Below are 17,573 nucleotides of genomic sequence, written 5' to 3'. Positions count from 1 at the left end.
TGCATGATGTAAACCTCCTGTTCCACCACAAAGGTGCTCTGTTGGATTGAGATCTGGTGACTGTTGGGGGCCATTTGAGTGCACTGAACTCACTGTCAGGGTCAGCAACAGTCCACATAAATGTGATGGGCAATCAACTTTGATGAGGGTCATTTGGCTCAAGTCACTTTGCTATTTCAAATTTTTGCTTTTAAAAATGATATGCTCCAGCTGCAGAAATGGGCAGTTGATTGTGAACACACAATATCCATATTTTCAAGTAGTGCCATGCTTTAACACTAGCACACGTTGATGAATGACCTGCTTATGGTGTTAGTGAGACATGAGAGTTACTTCCCAAAACATGACTTGCAATAAATCATCCGCTCATCCGCACCAGGATTGCTACACTAAACTACTTTGAACTGCCATACACAGTATGACATGGGGGTGAAATGCTTGTAGCTGTACAATGCCCGACCATTAAATGACAGAAGAAAAGTTTTACAATGTTTACAATTTACAGTTTACTACAAAATTTACAAATTAACTTAGGAATTTACAGGAAAGAATGTGCAAATAGCAGAAGAGATTATAAAGATTATAAAGATTATAAATTATAGGATTATAGGAAATGTGTGGTTGTGCGTGTGGTGATGTGATGTGTGTGAGAGTCCAGTCTTATAGTGACGTGTGTGGGAGAGTCCAGTCCTACACCTGGTTCAGGGCCCGAATAGCCTGGGGGAAGAAGCTCCTCCTCATTCTCTCTGTTTTGGCCTTAAGGGAGCGGAAGCGCTTCCCAGACCTCAACAGTGAGAAGAGTCCATTGTTGGGATGGGAGAGGTCCATCATAATCTTCCTAGCTTTGGACTTGCACCGCTTGGTGGTATTAAACTGAGGTTGCACTGTAATAACTTTTGGTCTTTAAGTTTTTTATCACAAAATAGTATGAATCAATGTAACTTATAGTTGGACTGTATCAGGAGAATTCAGCTGAGAGGGCAAAGTGACTTTACTGGGATTGGACTGGATCCGTGAGGCTCATCCATAACACTGATGAATAAAACAGTTTGATACGATTTGAGCTTTGTTGTATTTTCCCGCACAACAAAGATCGGTCTTTAGTAGATGGACATGGTCAACAATAATACTCAGGTAGATACTAACACTCTGTGTGAATGGGTGCAAATGGGTAAATGAGGCAAGCAGTTGTAAAATGCTTTGACTGCTTGGAGTTAATAAGAACCAGATCATTTACCATTTATTTGTTACTAAAGAACTAAGTATACAAACGAAATATACCCCACACCATTACACCACCACCTCCAGACTGAACTGTACATACAAGGCAGGAGGGTTCCACAAGATCATATTATTTACACCAACCTCTGCATACCATCTCATCTGAATGTTCCAGCAGAAATCAAGACTCACCGGACCACACAACTTTTTTCCAATCATCTATTGTCCGGTTTTGGTGAGTCTGTGTGAACTGTAGCCTCGGTTTCCTGTTCTTAACTAACAGGAGTGGCACCTGGTGTGGAATTCTGCTGCTGTATACCATCTGCTTCGAGGTTTGACTTGTTCATTCAGACATGCTGCATGCCTCAATCATGACAAGTGGTTTATTTGACTTTTGCCTTCCTGTCAGCTTCATGAGGTCTGATTATTCTTCTCTGATATCTGGCATCAACAGGGCATTTTCATTCAAGTGCCGCGCACTGGATATTTTCTCTTTTTCAAACCATTCTCTGTAAACCCTAAGTGCGTGCGAGAGAAAATCTCAGTAGATCAGCAGTTTTCCGAAATGCTTAAACCAGCCTGGCTGTAGTTTTGGCCATGCCTACAGACCTAAATGCATTGAGTTGGTGCCATGGGCTTGACTGGTTTAATACTTGCACTAAGAAGCAGTTAAACAGGTGTACCTAATAAAGTGGCATACAGCAGCGACTTTGCCACTGTAACTCCATCTAGACTGGAACTTGGTTGACGTCACAGCGGCCACCAGACGTACGCAGCGCTGTCACGTTGCGTTCGCTATTCACGTAACAGTTGCGCAGTGTAAGTTTTACGTACGCAAATGGCGTAGGCAGCCACATTGAAAGCGTATAACGGGCATAAAATAGAGTAAGCTTGTATTCATAATTCCCTTCTTTCTGCAAGAAAACATATGATGGTCATTCAGTGAAACGTACCAAACGTACACGGGCTAAAAACCAACAGAAACGCACAGAGCGCGTTTCCCACCTTTCAGCTTGATCTGAGGTACTCTGTGCAGAAGGTAAGCGAATCTGGGGGTTAAATGTGTCAGGAGACCGCAGCACTTCGTAATAACCATATAAGGATTTGAACCAGGTCTTTTCGCTTTCGAGTGTACCTTTGATGATCTCTGTTAAATGTAAAGACGAAAGCTTGATGTATGTGAATTATACAGTACTGAAAAACGGTGCTGCAGGCTGCAAATCCCCCATAATCTCCATCTGCCTTTGTTGCTTGGAGCCAGCGTGGGTGTGCTGTTACAATGCAACTACTGGCTCAGTGGAAGCGAAGTCTAGTCCATTTCATAGTTTTGAAATGTATTGACCTATTTTAACTACGTCACGTTTGTCATACTATGTGTTTAAAAAAACACTAACCAGTATCTTACTGTCCAACAAAATCATCCACAAGCGTTTCACCAGAATTACATCCTCCTATCCATCCACTCCTCTTCAAGGCTCCCTGTGCAGACGGTGTGGATGCTGAAGTTTGCAACGTAAGACAGCGTTGGAGCAGGCCAGCTGTTTGAGCAAAAAGCCTAAATATGGTGAGGCTGGAGCTTGACCAGGTGGTGATAAAGAGGATGAAGGAGGAGGACATCGAAATTGTGAAAGCCCTTATCAAGGTTTGTATTTAGACAATGCTTTGGGCTTCATCATGTTGGGTATTAAGTCAAATCCTTTTGAGGTTAGTGCCCTTTATTTTTTTAAAAAGTGCATGAATTTCTTTGCAGGAGGGCTGCGAGGGCACGGAAAATCGTCTCATCCTCCACATCCTCACTCGCCCACTCTGCCTTTTCATCCTGGCTGTGTTTTCCTCAATTCTGCGCTGCCTTGTCCACTCTTTCATCCTGGCCCTTGCTATACCTGTCTTCCTGTTAATTGTCTTTCTCAAAATCACCATGCCGCGGTCAACCGGGGTCCTGGGCAGCAGCCGGCCCTACTGGGACTATGTGGGTAGCAGCTACAGAGAGGCACAGGATGACACCCTGCAGAATCCCTACTGCCGGATCAGTGGCAAGACACCATTTACAAAAAAGGTTAGTCTGTTGACTTGCTTAAATTCACTTTTTTTGGAGCAGTTTTTATTTAAGACTAGTTGCTAAATATTACTTCTGTTCAGCCAAAGCGCCGAGCTGGATCCAAAGACAAGGACAAAGAGACGACAACAGAAAAGATCACTCCAGAGAGGGAGCAGGCAGCAGGGCAGGTCTGGCTGGCAGAGTGTGAGGGAGATATCCTGGGCTGCATCTTCCGGGAGGGCGAGACACGAGCGGGCATCAGCAGGATTTGCAGGCTGGTGACAGGCTCCTGGTACCGCAGGGAGGGCCTCGGTCGGCTGCTTGTCCAAAGCCTGGAGCAGAGAGAGAGGGAGACAGGGGCACACAGAGTGTATGCACACGTCCCCTACCCCTCAAAGTTGGGGGAAGCCTTCTTCAGGAAACTGGGTTATCGCCAGCTTGGGGTGGAAACTAGTGATGAAGATGATATGGAACTGAAACAAGAGAGTCCTGAGAGAGGCTTCCTGGGCTACCCCCTCACTAAAGTGTATTACAAAGACTTGTGATTGAGTTTTAATGGACACGTGCAGTTTAAAAGGTAAAGAAGTGCGTCTGATTTCTGCGGCAGCATGTTCAAGTATTTCATTTTTGTAATCTTTGTGTTATTTATTCGATTATTTATTGAGTGTGCTGCTATCCCGAGGATTCATTGTTTTGAGTTTATTTTTTATCATCTCGTCATTTTCATTTAGATGAAAAACGGATTCTTTATTTAATCATTCAAAGATTGCATGATCATGCCTCAGCTGTGCTGTTCTCTGAGCATTTGTAATAAAGTAATAACTACATTTCATATCTGTTAGCTGTGTTTGTGCAGTTCCTTTTCTTAAGCAAAATCAACACTGTAAAAGGTGCGTGTGTGTGCGCGCGTGTGTGTGTGAGTGTGTGAGACTGCACGCATTTCTTTGTGTGAAACCAAACAGATGTGTAGGAGGCTGTACAGTTACTGTATAGGAAGTATGTGCGGTTTCGTGAATATGCAGAATTTATCTACTTTTATCTCTGCACTCCCTGACTGCCGCTGCTCACCTTCGTAATAGCTTGTGGGTCGATGAGGCTGCAAAAACAGCACAACCTCAATAACGTTTTCTTCCACTTTTAGTTTTCTATGTTATATTTTAGGCGATGGTAAAGTTATCAATCGCAAAGAGAGTGCATACTTTAATGCTAGTGTTAATTGATAAAATATATAGTGCTTTAACAATGCGTTCTTGTTCAATTATACATTATATTTCCTTAATGAAGAGGAAATAAATCATTATTTTCCACTTTCATTCATTTTAATTTATACACTAGAAACTGTATTATCTTTTTTTAAAATTAGAAGCTATTGTGGGTCACAGCATCATAAATGCAAGGATTTTTTGTTTTTTTCCATTTAAATTTACGTTATCACTAAAATACTACATGTAGATTCATTCTGCAGAAAGTAGCTATTAGCTGCATCCCCAAAATACTGAGTTATTACAAAGATTTAATCAAAATCAGTTATGCTTTCATTTGTATGGAGATTGTAGCACGCTATGTAAAAGTTATACATAGATATTATGACTTGAGCATGTGTGTGGTTTGCAGGTGAATGGCAGTTTATATGACTAAGTGGGGAAATACACACAACCCCCCTGCTTGAGGCTAACCTTAATATGGTTAGCAGCCCTCACGCTTGCATTGCGAGTCTACCCCACTGCTAACCTCAGACGATGTCAGTATAGCATCAATCTGCCACACATAAACACCACAGGATGTTTGTGCAGTGTTAATGTGTGTGGGAAGGAGGCATATCACACCTGATGTGAAGGCAAATATAGGCCTATACTTTGCTGCTAAATCATGCAAGCCAAGCCATAGTGGAAAATCGCCGTCCTTTAATTAACTTAAATGACAAAGCTGAAACACCTAGTAACACAGCGGTGTTGTAGCATGCACGAGTAAGTGTGTGGTCAGGGCATTTTCGCCTTGTAAAAGCTGTAGTCTTTACTTGTGACACTTCTCGGTCATCATCAGGTTGTTTCCACGTGACTGCCAAACAGTAGACACCTGTAAGCTGGGCCTCTACCCGCCTGATCTGTAGCTATTATTGTTGTCAGGAAACAGATGTGAGTTCACACACTGGAAAGAAAGTCTGTTTGTGACTGTGGTCATATGCGTCTGCACGGTATGGCTGTGTGAGTGTGTATGTGTGTGTGTGCCTGTGCGCGCATGAGCAGGGTGTGGGCGGGTGGGTTTCGGAAAGTATGACTTGGCATTTCTTACACCCGGTCCCCCCCATCCTCGACTACGGTTTAAATGCATGTCTGGCCATACGGTACTACTCCAGCACACACACACACACATTCATACAGTGCACAGGAGGGGTGGTAGTGCACGCATGAGTGTTCATGAGTGACTGTGAGATGACCTTGGTCAACTGTGGTCAAACCCAGAGAGGTGGTTGGGAAGTGGTTACATATAGTTTGGCATTTGATCAGCCTCTTGAAGTCCAGAAAAGACACATGCGCTCAAGATCAAATGTGCAGAGACATTAGGCTTAGTGCGCTGTCAGAGTAATGCAATATGATGTGAGGTTGTTCAGTGCATGTAGACACACACACACACATGAATCACTCTAAATTTGGGGGCACCACACAATCACAGGATAAATTAGATAAATTTGTTCCAGATGATGTATAACATATAGACTGTGTTAATGACATGCTCATACAGATGGCCAACACACACATGCTTGCACACATACACACACAGATGAGCGCCAAAAACAGCCACCCTGGGAAACGGTGAATTCCCCAAACCACAGAGTGCATGAGAGGGTGAGGGGAGTCATGGGAAAGCAGGATGCCTGCATGCAGTGCCACTGAGTGAGCAGACTGGGCCCAAGCTAAAACAGACTGAGCAAAAAAGAAGCAAAATAATACACATCCTGATTTGGCACCGAACCGATGACAGCATCTGAAGGTTCAAAGGCTTGTGAGTGCGATTTATCCACACGCTGTGGTCGGTCAGCTGGCCAGCCAGTCCGGCAGGCACGTAGGACGAGGTGGGTCGATTACAGGTCTGCTCCCATCCTGACACAGTTTGGGAAAACCCAGATGAAAATACAAAGTACGTGTTACGTCTGGGAACGCCTGTAACTCCACCAAATCTTGGGGCCCCTGAGGAAGTGGGGAGGGGGGACCAGCTAGGTGGAAAAGACTGAATAGCACTGTAAATCAAGGTGAGACGGTATCTGGAAGCTTTTACTTGATGATATGGCAAAAACAAACAGTTGAGAGCCTGTGACTGCATGAGTCTTAAGTGTCTGGAAAGTTCCATCCAGTTGGCTCCATTTACTGACGTCTGTAAAAACTCCAAAGGTTACAAATCACGTCAAACGCTCCTCTCATGTGTGGTCACTCGGATTATTTTTTAAAATCTGCGTTGTGTAATCTCCCCCTCCAATAAAATTCCTTTATTGCCTTTCACCAAAAGAATGGTTTCACTTTAATCATTGTTTAAACAGATGTCAAATTCTTTAAATAAACATAAGAACCACGAAGCATTCAAAAAGAAAACATTTGGCCAGTGAGTAATCCAATTACAACTTTAATTGCTTAGCAGCAGCACGGTGTAATCCAGCCGTCTCTTCTGTATCACGCCTCCCCAAATTATCTTTGAAAAATCATTCTGTCCAACCAGATGCTGCCTTGTGTTGTATGCAGGATGTTTATGTTTAGAGGTATATCTTCTCAGTTCCCTCCCTTTAACCCCCCAACACACACACACACACATACACACACACAAACACACTTTCACTCTTTCTCATTTACCTTCCTTTATGCTACCCAAGCCCGACGAGTGGCAAAGCGCGTCTTTTGAAATGATTGCAAAGCTAGACAGGTGAGCAAAATGGATATATTATATTTATATGTTGCATTTCTCGTTCCAAACAACAACTATTTGACCAAATTGTGCGTGCAAACTATTTAATTAAGAAAAAAAAGAACGCTTTTTTTTATAGTTCTTTTACCACGCTACGATACTTTTGATGCCATTATAAGATTTGTCATTGGAAATCTGTTTCAATAATTATGACCCTTTACTCGTGAGTTATATCAGGGTTTCAGTATTAACAAGTGATGAATAACTGTCCTGCTTTCACTAAAAGTCGTGAAACTGAGAGTGAGAAAAGGTTTGTGAGTGAACGTAAGCCGCTTTCTGACTGTCCATCACTTGTGTTTGGTTAACCACAGGTTTTGCATGCATTACTTGTGCTAACTTAAGAGATAAAACTTGTATTAATGAGCGACTCATCTAAGTAGTAATAAGAATTAGTCTCAGACCTTAGTGGTGTAAAATTATTAATTGTGCGAATGACTAGGGAAACTTTCTGACACCACAAAGCTGCCACACCTTTTGCACTGAAATGTTGACTGATAAATTCAACATAGCGTGCTTTTAAATTGTATCTTGTTTTTTTTAAATCTGTGCTGTGTCTACTGCAGTGTGCTCTTTAATGTTTTCTCCCTTTATTTCAGTATGCTTTTGCCCAGAAAAAAGTTCCTCTATCATTACAAGAATGTGCGCTGGGCAAGGGGCCGGCATGAAACATACCTCTGTTTTGTAGTAAAAAGACGAGTAGGGCCTGACTCCTTGTCCTTTGACTTTGGACACCTCCGCAACCGCAATGGCTGCCATGTAGAGGTAGGTAAAGTGGGAGAAGATATGAAAAGGGTCTGCTCAGTAGCAAGAGAGAAAACAGCAATTGAATGAAGGCTGTATAATGATTATTTTATTCTTATTTTTCTCTGCAGCTGCTGTTCCTGCGCCACCTTAGTACATTATGCCCTGGTCTATCTGGGTATGGATTTCATGGGGAGAGGAGGGTCAGCTACTCTATCACCTGGTTCTGCTCCTGGTCTCCCTGTGCAAACTGCTCTTCCAGACTGGCCCAGTTCCTCAAACAGACACCCAACCTTCGCCTCAGGATCTTTGTCTCTCGTCTTTACTTCTGTGACATGGAGGACAGTCGTGAAAGAGAGGGTCTCAGGCTGCTTAAAAAAGTCGGCGTGCACATCACAGTCATGAGTTACAAAGGTGGATGAATGAATTTATGCATATGTGGGCGATAAACAGAAAAAGTAGAGACATATTTGACTTTAGAGTTGTGCACTATTCCCTAAAATAGTCCTTTCCTGGATATCAGTAACAATTATTTATTTTGCTAATTGTTTTAAGACTTCTTCTACTGCTGGCAGACTTTTGTGGCTCAGCAAAGCAAATTTAAGGCCTGGGAAGATCTGCATCGAAACTCAGTACGTCTGGCCAGAAAACTCAACCGCATCCTCCAGGTATAACATGTAACACACAACATATTTTCCCTCAGGCAAGCAGGATGAGGCCAATCGAAATAATGATGTGTTCAGAATGATAATAATGTCCTGTTCTGCCTTTTCTCTTTCAGCCCTGTGACACAGAAGATTTAAGAGATGCCTTCAAGCTTCTTGGACTGTAAAACAAACCTGTGGCTGCCTCTGAAGTTAGCATTAAGTCTATTATTAAGTCTGATGAGAAAAAGATATGTTGGTGTTGGACCATCACTACAAGAGCTAAACTGAGAATTAGAAAAACTGAGAAAAAAATGCTTTCAAGTTGTGGCAAGGCTTGTAACATTGGGTAGCTGCTGCTTGCTGTATCTGTAGCGAAGTCAAATAAAGTACTTTACAATCAGATACTGGATTGTGTTATTGATTGCGAACGGTAATCATTATTAATGTTATAGTTTTATAGTACCAATTATTCTGGGCCGATAAGCTAACTACCGGTAGGTAGTAGCTACCATAACCCACAACTGTACTGGAATAGTTTTTAACCATAATCCACGTGGATTATGGTTAAAAACTATTCCAGTTTTTCACATTTAAACTGTACTCTGGCAATAAAGTCGAAAAACAAAGGTCGTAATCAAAGCAGCAAAGGCTTAATATCAAAATTTTAAAGTTAAACCGAAAACAATCCCATAATACAACCAAGAGCTATTAATCATTTGATTTGTTCCTTTTGATCTAGCGTAGAAAATGTGTGCGTAACACCCCTTTAATGTAGCAACGTGTCGGTAGCAATGGCGCAGAGGGACCCGCTTATGCGCAAATACACCGTCTATTACGGTCAAATAGCCGTTAACGCGGCGCGGACACACCACACCGTCACCATCACCGCCACCGGCGTACTCCGACTGAGTAAAAGTCAAGATGGCGACTGATGGTCAGTTCGAATATGAGTCGATCCTCTGTGTCAAACCTGAAGTCAACGTTTACCGAATCCCACCGAGAACATCTAACCGGGCTATCAGGTGAGGGATGGGGGAGGTTTCTGACCCAGCGCTCGCTTGCTGCTGCCTTTAGAAGCCGTTGCCTCAGCGACCTGCCTACCAACCTACCCAGCTCATCCGCTAGTCACGAAGCCTCACGTAGCGGCGGCGGTAGTTTATGAGCAGGTTGTTTTTGGGTGTGTATTTACAAGGTCATAGGGTTGTACTGGGCCCTGTTAGCCCACTTAACAACGACTGTATCGGATCGGCTACATCCCTCTCGGTTTGTCTGTGTTCGTGCTTTCATCCTGTGACACATCAGGAGAGATCTGGCACTTAAAATCAGCTATCAGCTGAGAACAGCGTGCTACACGTCCTAATTTCGCTAGTTTGTCGTTTAAGTACAAACAGAAGAGCATCCCTGAGGCTGCAGAGAGGCTAGAGTCCTCCTCAAGGACGCTTGAACATTGTTTGATGTTGCTCCATGTCAAGGGGTTAAACATGGGATGTCCTGGCTCATAGCCAATGTGGTCACCTCAATCCATTGTTATGTCTTTACTGTGCAGATAATGCATATGTTATAAAGAGGTCGATATTGGTTTGTTTACCCCATTTTTCATTGGCTGGTCCTTCAGCATGACCTGCTGCAGCTGCTTCTGACTGGACATTACACCAACCAAACAGTAGCATGTGCCTCAGGTCCCATGAGCCACAGGATTGGTTAACCGCTGACCATATGTATTGTGAGTAAGGGTGATGATGTAATATTTCATCCCCATGTCTCAGTGAAATGTCTTAGTCACGTTTTGCACACGTAGAAAATGAGTGTGTCTGAGTATGACAAATCATAACAGTAACTTTCCTGTGTCTTGCTTATTCACCTCCTCTGTCAACATCAGTCTGAGTAAACTGTCAACAATTCACCTACATCACAACATCTACCTCTGTGTGTGTGTGCGTGTCTTAGGGCTGCTGATTGGAAGCTGGATGCTCCTGACTGGACGGGACGCATGCGTGTGACGGCCCGGGGCAAAGTAGCCTACGTGAAATTGGAAGACAAAGTCTCTGGTGAGAGACGAGCAGACAGGGCAGCGCCATTGTTTACCGGGCTGTCGCTGCTGTAAATCACTTCACTGTATAGTCTCCTGTTTGTCACCCTGCCCCTCTGTTACTCATCGATTCCAAGGTGACCCAGCCTGCAGCCGAGTGAGCAGTCTGGAGGCTGCATCAGTGCATTTTTTAGAAACTTAATGTCCTTGTTTTCTGTAAAATACACCTTTTGTTTTCCATTCACGTAACATGGCAACAATTACAAGTTCTGGTCTGATTCTTTAAATCCTAAAGAAAGGTGGTTTATTTACTACCTCCTTCAGCATAGGATACAAGTAATGTCCTGCAGAACAATCAGAATAACAAATAGGTGATGCAGATCGTGTAAATTTGAATTAACATAACCTGATGATATGTTTTGAACCTGGAATAGCAGCCTTTAAATGTGGACACAGAACTGCTGTGATAAAATCTTCATCATGAAGTAAATCATTTAGAAAATCAAGATTATTCAATTCAGTTTTATTTATCTAACTCTAAAACACAAGAACAAACACCTCAAGGTGCTTTATATTATAAGGTAAAGTACCTACAATAATGCAGTGTAAATCCCACCAATCAACTAACCCATTTTGAGCAAAGATTTGGTGACAGTGGGAAGGAAAAACTCCCTTTTAGCTGGAAGAAACCAGGCCCAGGTAGGAGCAGCCATCTGCTGCGACCAACTGGGGGTGATGGGGAGAAGACACAATGTGAAAGAGATTCATAGCTGTATTAAAATGACCAAAGTGAGTTTAAGGTTTACAGTAATTGAGCTTGAATACGTTATAGTACCATGCAAAAGTTGTTGTTGTTTTTTATGGACATTGACTACTTTTTGGTTCATTTTCGGTCCAGTCCCTGTACCTGACCATTTTCAGAGAAATGTTTTTTTTCTGTTTGTTTGTTAAGCTGCTTAACATTGACCTGTGACTCATTCAAGCATAAAAAAAGACACCTGACTCAAGTGACAAACCAGTGTTGTGTCTACACATAACACTTAGGAAAGAACCCAGTTTAATTTGTACCTTTAGGCACTTTGTCACAAAAACACATAATTTGTTCCCATGTCTTTAGTTAAATCTACAGTAAATGCCAAAAATAACACCGTTGGAGAGCACAAAATAGTATTTTTTGTACCAGCAAGGTGATTCCCAAAAATTTGGCCTATGTCAGCATGGTGTGTAGTGTATCCTTAAAAAATGAGTAAACTGGATGAGAGTAGAGGAAAAAAGAAAAAGTGGGAGGTGTAAGACACTGTCTAAAGCAGATGAACAGAAAGCCTTGTCCTTAAGAGGAAAAACTACAGCAAAGACCTGAAATTTGCAGTTCAAGTCATCAGTATGTACGGAGGAGGTACAACAGCCATCTCCAAAACGTGTAGAAGACTCTGCCATGGTTTGGGGCTGCATTTCAGCCAATGATGTTGGTGAACTTGTCCAAATCGATTGAATTATGAAAACAAAGAAGTACCATCAGATTTTGATAATATAAAGAAATGATGAGGGATACTCAGGATGTTTGCATAGGACTGTATATCCGTTGTTGTATTGCTGCCTTTAAGATTATCATGAATTCATCTGACCTGAATCACATAAACCTTTATTAAAGTAAGTGAGGACATGATGACCAACTAATCTGAGTATGACCGGGATTTTTACTGACTTTATAGGCTATATATTCCTGTTTATTTAAAACCACCTGAAACATATTGCAACATACAAAGCTATAGGTGAGTATCTAAAATAAGCTTTTTGTAGTCCATCTTCAGGGCCCTGTAGTTTCAACACAGTCGACATCAATGATGTCATCGTCACATTGTTTAAGAGACTTTTGTGAGTGCAGTCAGATTCTCACCAGCTCCACACTTATTTAATTATTCTCCTTCACATCTGTCCTTTACCTCGTGGCATTTTCCATCAAACCTTCAGACTGTTTTGCCAAGCTGATAACGAACACATATCTTTTCAGGGGAGCTTTTTGCCCAAGCACCAGTGGACGAGTATCCTGGAGTTGCAATGGAAACAGTTAGCGACTCAAGCCGTTACTTTGTGCTGCGCATCATGGACGACAACGGTGGGTAAAACAATTATTGCTAAGCCATAAAATATTGAAAAAAAATGTGTTTGAACAGGATACAAGGACATTATCCGGATTGATGTGGGTTTTTTTTAAAAGTCTAATAAATTTAAATTAAAGAATGTTGGGTATTTTTTTAAAGCCTTTAAAATATTTTTTATAGAATCACATACTGTCTGTTTTAGAGATTACTGAACTGTGGAGTAGCTGTATCCATAATTTGTTTCGCAAAGACAAAACTTTATTACATAATTCAAATTTCGTTCAGTCCTGATTTTTATTTTAAAGGTCTTCATTTTTAAAGTAATGCAGGGACAGTGATCATTACAGAAGTTCTGTTTCTGTACAGCACATTTTCAGCCAGTTTGTGCTACGGTGTGCAGGTCATTCTGAGAAACCTGTGGGTTTATTTTGTTTGTTATTACTGCTGTAACTTGATTGTTGTCTTTGTGTTTTTTTCTCAAAGGCCGCACTGCATTCATAGGCATTGGGTTTGGAGACCGAAGCGATGCCTTCGACTTCAATGTCGCACTTCAGGACCACTTTAAGTATGAAGCTGCTCTGTGAACACAGCTCTAATCATGACTAATTGAGTTGTCAGTGTATTTTTTTCCTTTAGTGTTTCCTAAGATACATTTTTGTATCACTGCTTTCCTCCCTTGCTTTCTTCAGGTGGGTGAAACAGGAAACTGAATTTAGCAAGCAGGCTCAGGCTCCAGACTCCACTCCAAAGCTGGACCTGGGCTTCAAAGAAGGACAGACCATTACTCTGAACATTGGGGTATTATTTATTTTCATAGAGTTTCATAGTACTAGTGTGGTGTTCAGGCCTTTTTCAAAGCTGTACAAATATGTCTCTGTCAAGCTCAAATGCATTGCATCGCATATATTTACTGCTAGGTTTAAAAAAGCATCAATCATACTGGATATACCCTCATTCATGCACAGATTTTGTTTCCTTCCATCTATATCTTATCTAGCAATCGAAAAAGAAGGACAGGTCTCGTCCACAGAGTTCAGGCGGCTTTGGGCTCCTTCCGCCTCCCCCTGGGGGCAAACTGGCTCCACCCCCTTCTTCCAGATCAACAAATCATAACACACAACCATCAGCAGGAGGAAGTGACTCTGGTATGTAACAGTCCAACAACAACCCCATGTTTAATCTTCACCTCAATTTACAATGTTATGAGGTTAAGAAAAGATATAAAGGAGGTTTCAGAACTAGGGCTGCGGTATATCATATCGTCCAGTATGATACCGGAATAAATTTTTACGTGATTTAAAAGCGTCGTATCGTGATATCAGCGACAGAGCGGCGCCATGTGTTTACATTCCCTAGCATGCACAATAAGAAAACAAGCCCAGGCATGTCTGACTGCGAGAGTCGCATGTCAGCTTCCGATGATGATTTAGTAAAAGAGGGAGCTACTTCACTGAACTCCAAACACAGCACAATGGAAGCAACAAACTTATTTCACCACTCGAGGCAAAAACAGATCGTTGAGTTCAAGAAGGCTGCAAAGGTGGAGATGCTAGCAGCTGGTGATGTGCAGCCCAAAAGTAAAACAAATGAGTCACATGAGTCGCTGGCTATACTCCATATGACAGGAGGAGCATATGTGGATGGAAATTACTGATGCGGTTACTCTGTAGAAAAGTAGGGCTTTAAGGAGCTGGTTAAAAGTTCTACTCAAGGTAGAACATCCCGGTTGAAATGAAATGCTGTTCACTTTCAGTTTTATAACATGACAAATCTGTGCACAGTCCTAAAGAGTTTCAAGTTGTGAATTTTTTTTAAACACCGCATAGGCTTCTTCATCGCTTACATTTGACTTAATGCTGTGTCACTACTACGCTCAAAATGATGCTTGCAATTCCACCAGGTGCAGCGCAGCAGCTCTGGTCTGCGATACTTAAAATAGCATCGGGTCAGTTTTTTTATAGAACGACTGTCAAGCTGCACAGAGCCAATAAGGAGGGCAGGAAGTCAGGTATAGAAATCTGGCCACTTTTCAAAATAATAGACCACATGCACAGTTTTCTGAAACTCTCCTGTTGTGATTTGAAGCCGTGCTAAAGGCAACAGAAAACCGCACTCGAGACACAGTCTCACAGACAAGCGGCAGGTGTATTTCAGGGGTTAATGTGAAGGTCGTGAATCTGTGCAGTTTGCTGGTTGAGCCCAGTTTTTAATTTATGTCAGAAGCAGTTTTTTTTGATTTATAGTGCAAATGAAGGTGAACCTTATTACTCCATTAATGCTTCGAGTTTGGGCGCTGCTTTTTCATTTACAGTGGGGGATCTGACCTGCTTAAAGCAGAAGTCAAACTGAAAAAAAAATGCTTCCAGAAATGAATCAGAGTGTTGAAGATTAGTTCCTTGAGCTTGTCTGTTTCCATTGAAGCACAAGTCAGTCTTCATAGTTGATGTAGTGAGTACAGTGTTGCGCAGGTCTATTATCCAAAACTATGACACATATTTTTTTTAAATATCTTTCATTTAGAAAATAGTGTTTCCTGTAGCTTCTGTAGCATAGATGTTTACAGAGCTAAACTGTGTCATGGTTTTCTACACTCTTCTAGTGGTATCTAATCATGCGCGCGGTTTCGGTTTCGTGTATTAAGATTTGTAGATGCCTGTGTAAGATTTCCTCCGCCATCTGTATAGAGCAGAGGTGAATGTGTGTTTAAAGCACTGAAAAACATTCCAAAAGCTTGTCTATCTGAAATCATTGTCCTGTTAGTGGCGCGGTGTGTGTGGTTTGTCCAGAGTAAATGTGGGAAAAGACTCACTAGTTTTGAGTTTCAAGTGGAAATTTTCAATACTTTACCACCATTGTGTTTGGGTGGCGGCAGAAGTTTCAGAGGTCGAGATCTAGAAAGCTCAGTGCATAAAACTGAAACCGTGTGCATCACTGATACCACCAGGGTAAACTGGAAAATAGTGCGAATACCACTGTAAGTAAAAGTTGTAGGACAATATTTTTTGTTATCTGGTGAAATTATATTTTTATCGATTGCTTAGAGCTGATGTATTATTTGAGAAATCCTTGTATTGACATTCAGATAACTTTTTTAATCCCTCAAAAAGACAATTTGTTTGCAGATTATAACATATGACGTGTATTAAAGTTTCAGATGTGCGTCTCTCTTTTTCTTTGATTTCAAACTGCCAGGGTGTTTGCTAGACCTGGACTCCAGTAACTCCAACTCTGTGGCTCCACCCAACCCCACCTCGACAGGCAGCTCTGACCTGTGGGGAGACTTTGATTCTGCATCCCCGAAGTGAGGAGAGAGTCCCCCTGTTTTTTTCTCCCTTTTCTCTGTAAATTTATGCAGCACTTTTTGCAACTTTCTTTTCCCGATTACGGGGTCCCGTATCTCTCCCTGCCAAGCAGGGTAAGCCCCTGTCGTAGTTTTATTTCTCTTGAATTCCTCCTACTTTGTTCTGACCTCACAGCACCGTCTTAATTACGCTTACAGCTACAGCTGCGGGCCAACTTGACATATTCAGCAGGCTCTGCATCCCCATCATTCACTCCATCTGCTTGGACTCTGTATTTGTCTAGATTCGCCCTGTAACAGTTTATTCCGCCAATTTTCCCGTTCTTACAGTGTTTTATTTGCTAATGATACACAATAGGAATATCAAGGGAGGCATAATCTTGTCATCAACATCTAATGATCTACTGAAATCTAATGAAATGTTCATGAATGACTTAAATGTACAGAGAATATTTATTTTAAATGTGTATATACATATATTGTAAGTGGTTTGTAATTATTGTTGTTGGTCTACGTCCTGTTTCTCCAAGTCTCCAGCAGCGGGACTGATTATATGCACTGACTGACGGTCGCATCTGTCTGTGTAGTTAGTAATTCATGAAATCCGCAGTGAACGCCATGATTGGCTCATGCTAGCTTCAGTTTATTGCAACGTTTACCGCATAAGGATTTTACTTGAAAGACTCCTGTTAAGTCGCAGCTGATTTACAGAGCGGCCGTGCTCTTTAGCACTCTCTGCTCGGCTCTTGCGGTTCTGCAGCTGTCAAACACATATTCCACCGGGGACGGGCCGCGGGAGCCGCGCGCATTGTTTTAACCATAAATCAGGACACTTGGAAGCAGGAATGCTGGATGGGAGAGGGTGTAAGCAAAAGAAGGAGAGGCATCAAGTGCTTTTATCTTTGCCTCAGGGGGGAAGCAGAGATGATTTAGTCCGTGTTATGTCATCTTCACTCAGCACAGCTGTTAAAGTTGTGACTGGTGAGTCATTTAGGTCACGGCCTCTCTCCTCGTCAGTGAATCGCTCTGTGTTTCTGTCTCCGTAAGTGTTTATGAGAAGGGCGATCGGGTCGTGCTCAAGCACAGCGTGTTGTGCTGTACAGATGAGTTAAATGTGAACTCCAGTTCCATATCAAGGTGTTAAGCTATCAGCGGTATTGTGATGCAGACAAATGCAACGTGGAAATAAGATAGTCCGTGTTTGATGCAGTGTTTTGTTGTGATATTGTTGTGTACCCAGAGATGGATTATGTAAAAAATGATATCACACGCACATGTGTTGTAACAGATGTGCAGTGGAAAGTGGTGTGATAATGGATCAGAGAACAGAGTGTGTGTGAGTGTAAAGCCCCAAGGATGCTTGTCAGTGTTTGTTTATTGTCTAAATTATTTCTCCCAGATGTTACCTGTTATTCAAACCGTAAGTGTGTGTGCAAATGAATATGCAAAGAAAACTATAAAGAAAACACTTAATGGCCATAACTTTCTTTTGTGGTTGTTGTTTTTTTTTCTTCTTCTTTAAATTGAGTAGTAAAAAAAT

The 17,573-nt window shown here is 41.9% G+C and overlaps 3 protein-coding genes across 3 annotated transcripts; all 3 read left to right on the top strand.

Annotated features, from left to right (window-relative positions):
- Positions 1-2,040: 2,040 nt before the first annotated feature.
- nat14 (N-acetyltransferase 14 (GCN5-related, putative)) lies at positions 2,041-4,093 on the top strand. The gene is made up of 4 exons (XM_026184853.1): positions 2,041-2,260; positions 2,696-2,863; positions 2,972-3,277; positions 3,361-4,093. The coding sequence occupies exons 2-4, from the start codon at positions 2,783-2,785 to the stop codon at positions 3,802-3,804; spliced, it is 831 nt and encodes a 276-aa protein (XP_026040638.1). The 5' UTR covers positions 2,041-2,260; positions 2,696-2,782; the 3' UTR covers positions 3,805-4,093.
- A 1,380-nt stretch (positions 4,094-5,473) lies between these two features.
- On the top strand, positions 5,474-9,060 carry aicda (activation-induced cytidine deaminase). The gene is made up of 5 exons (XM_026184990.1): positions 5,474-7,171; positions 7,810-7,975; positions 8,086-8,368; positions 8,510-8,622; positions 8,736-9,060. The coding sequence occupies exons 1-5, from the start codon at positions 7,110-7,112 to the stop codon at positions 8,784-8,786; spliced, it is 675 nt and encodes a 224-aa protein (XP_026040775.1). The 5' UTR covers positions 5,474-7,109; the 3' UTR covers positions 8,787-9,060.
- A 321-nt stretch (positions 9,061-9,381) lies between these two features.
- On the top strand, positions 9,382-17,515 carry LOC113032223 (adaptin ear-binding coat-associated protein 1-like). The gene is made up of 7 exons (XM_026184989.1): positions 9,382-9,623; positions 10,549-10,649; positions 12,642-12,746; positions 13,216-13,297; positions 13,422-13,530; positions 13,730-13,877; positions 15,925-17,515. Exons 1-7 carry the CDS (start codon positions 9,523-9,525, stop codon positions 16,035-16,037), a joined length of 759 nt encoding a protein of 252 aa, XP_026040774.1. The 5' UTR covers positions 9,382-9,522; the 3' UTR covers positions 16,038-17,515.
- The last annotated feature ends 58 nt before the right edge of the window (positions 17,516-17,573 follow it).

The sequence above is a fragment of the Astatotilapia calliptera genome, chromosome 11, assembly GCF_900246225.1.
Source record: "Astatotilapia calliptera chromosome 11, fAstCal1.2, whole genome shotgun sequence".
Lineage (NCBI taxonomy): Eukaryota > Metazoa > Chordata > Actinopteri > Cichliformes > Cichlidae > Astatotilapia > Astatotilapia calliptera.
This window is presented reverse-complemented; position numbering and strand designations above follow the sequence as displayed.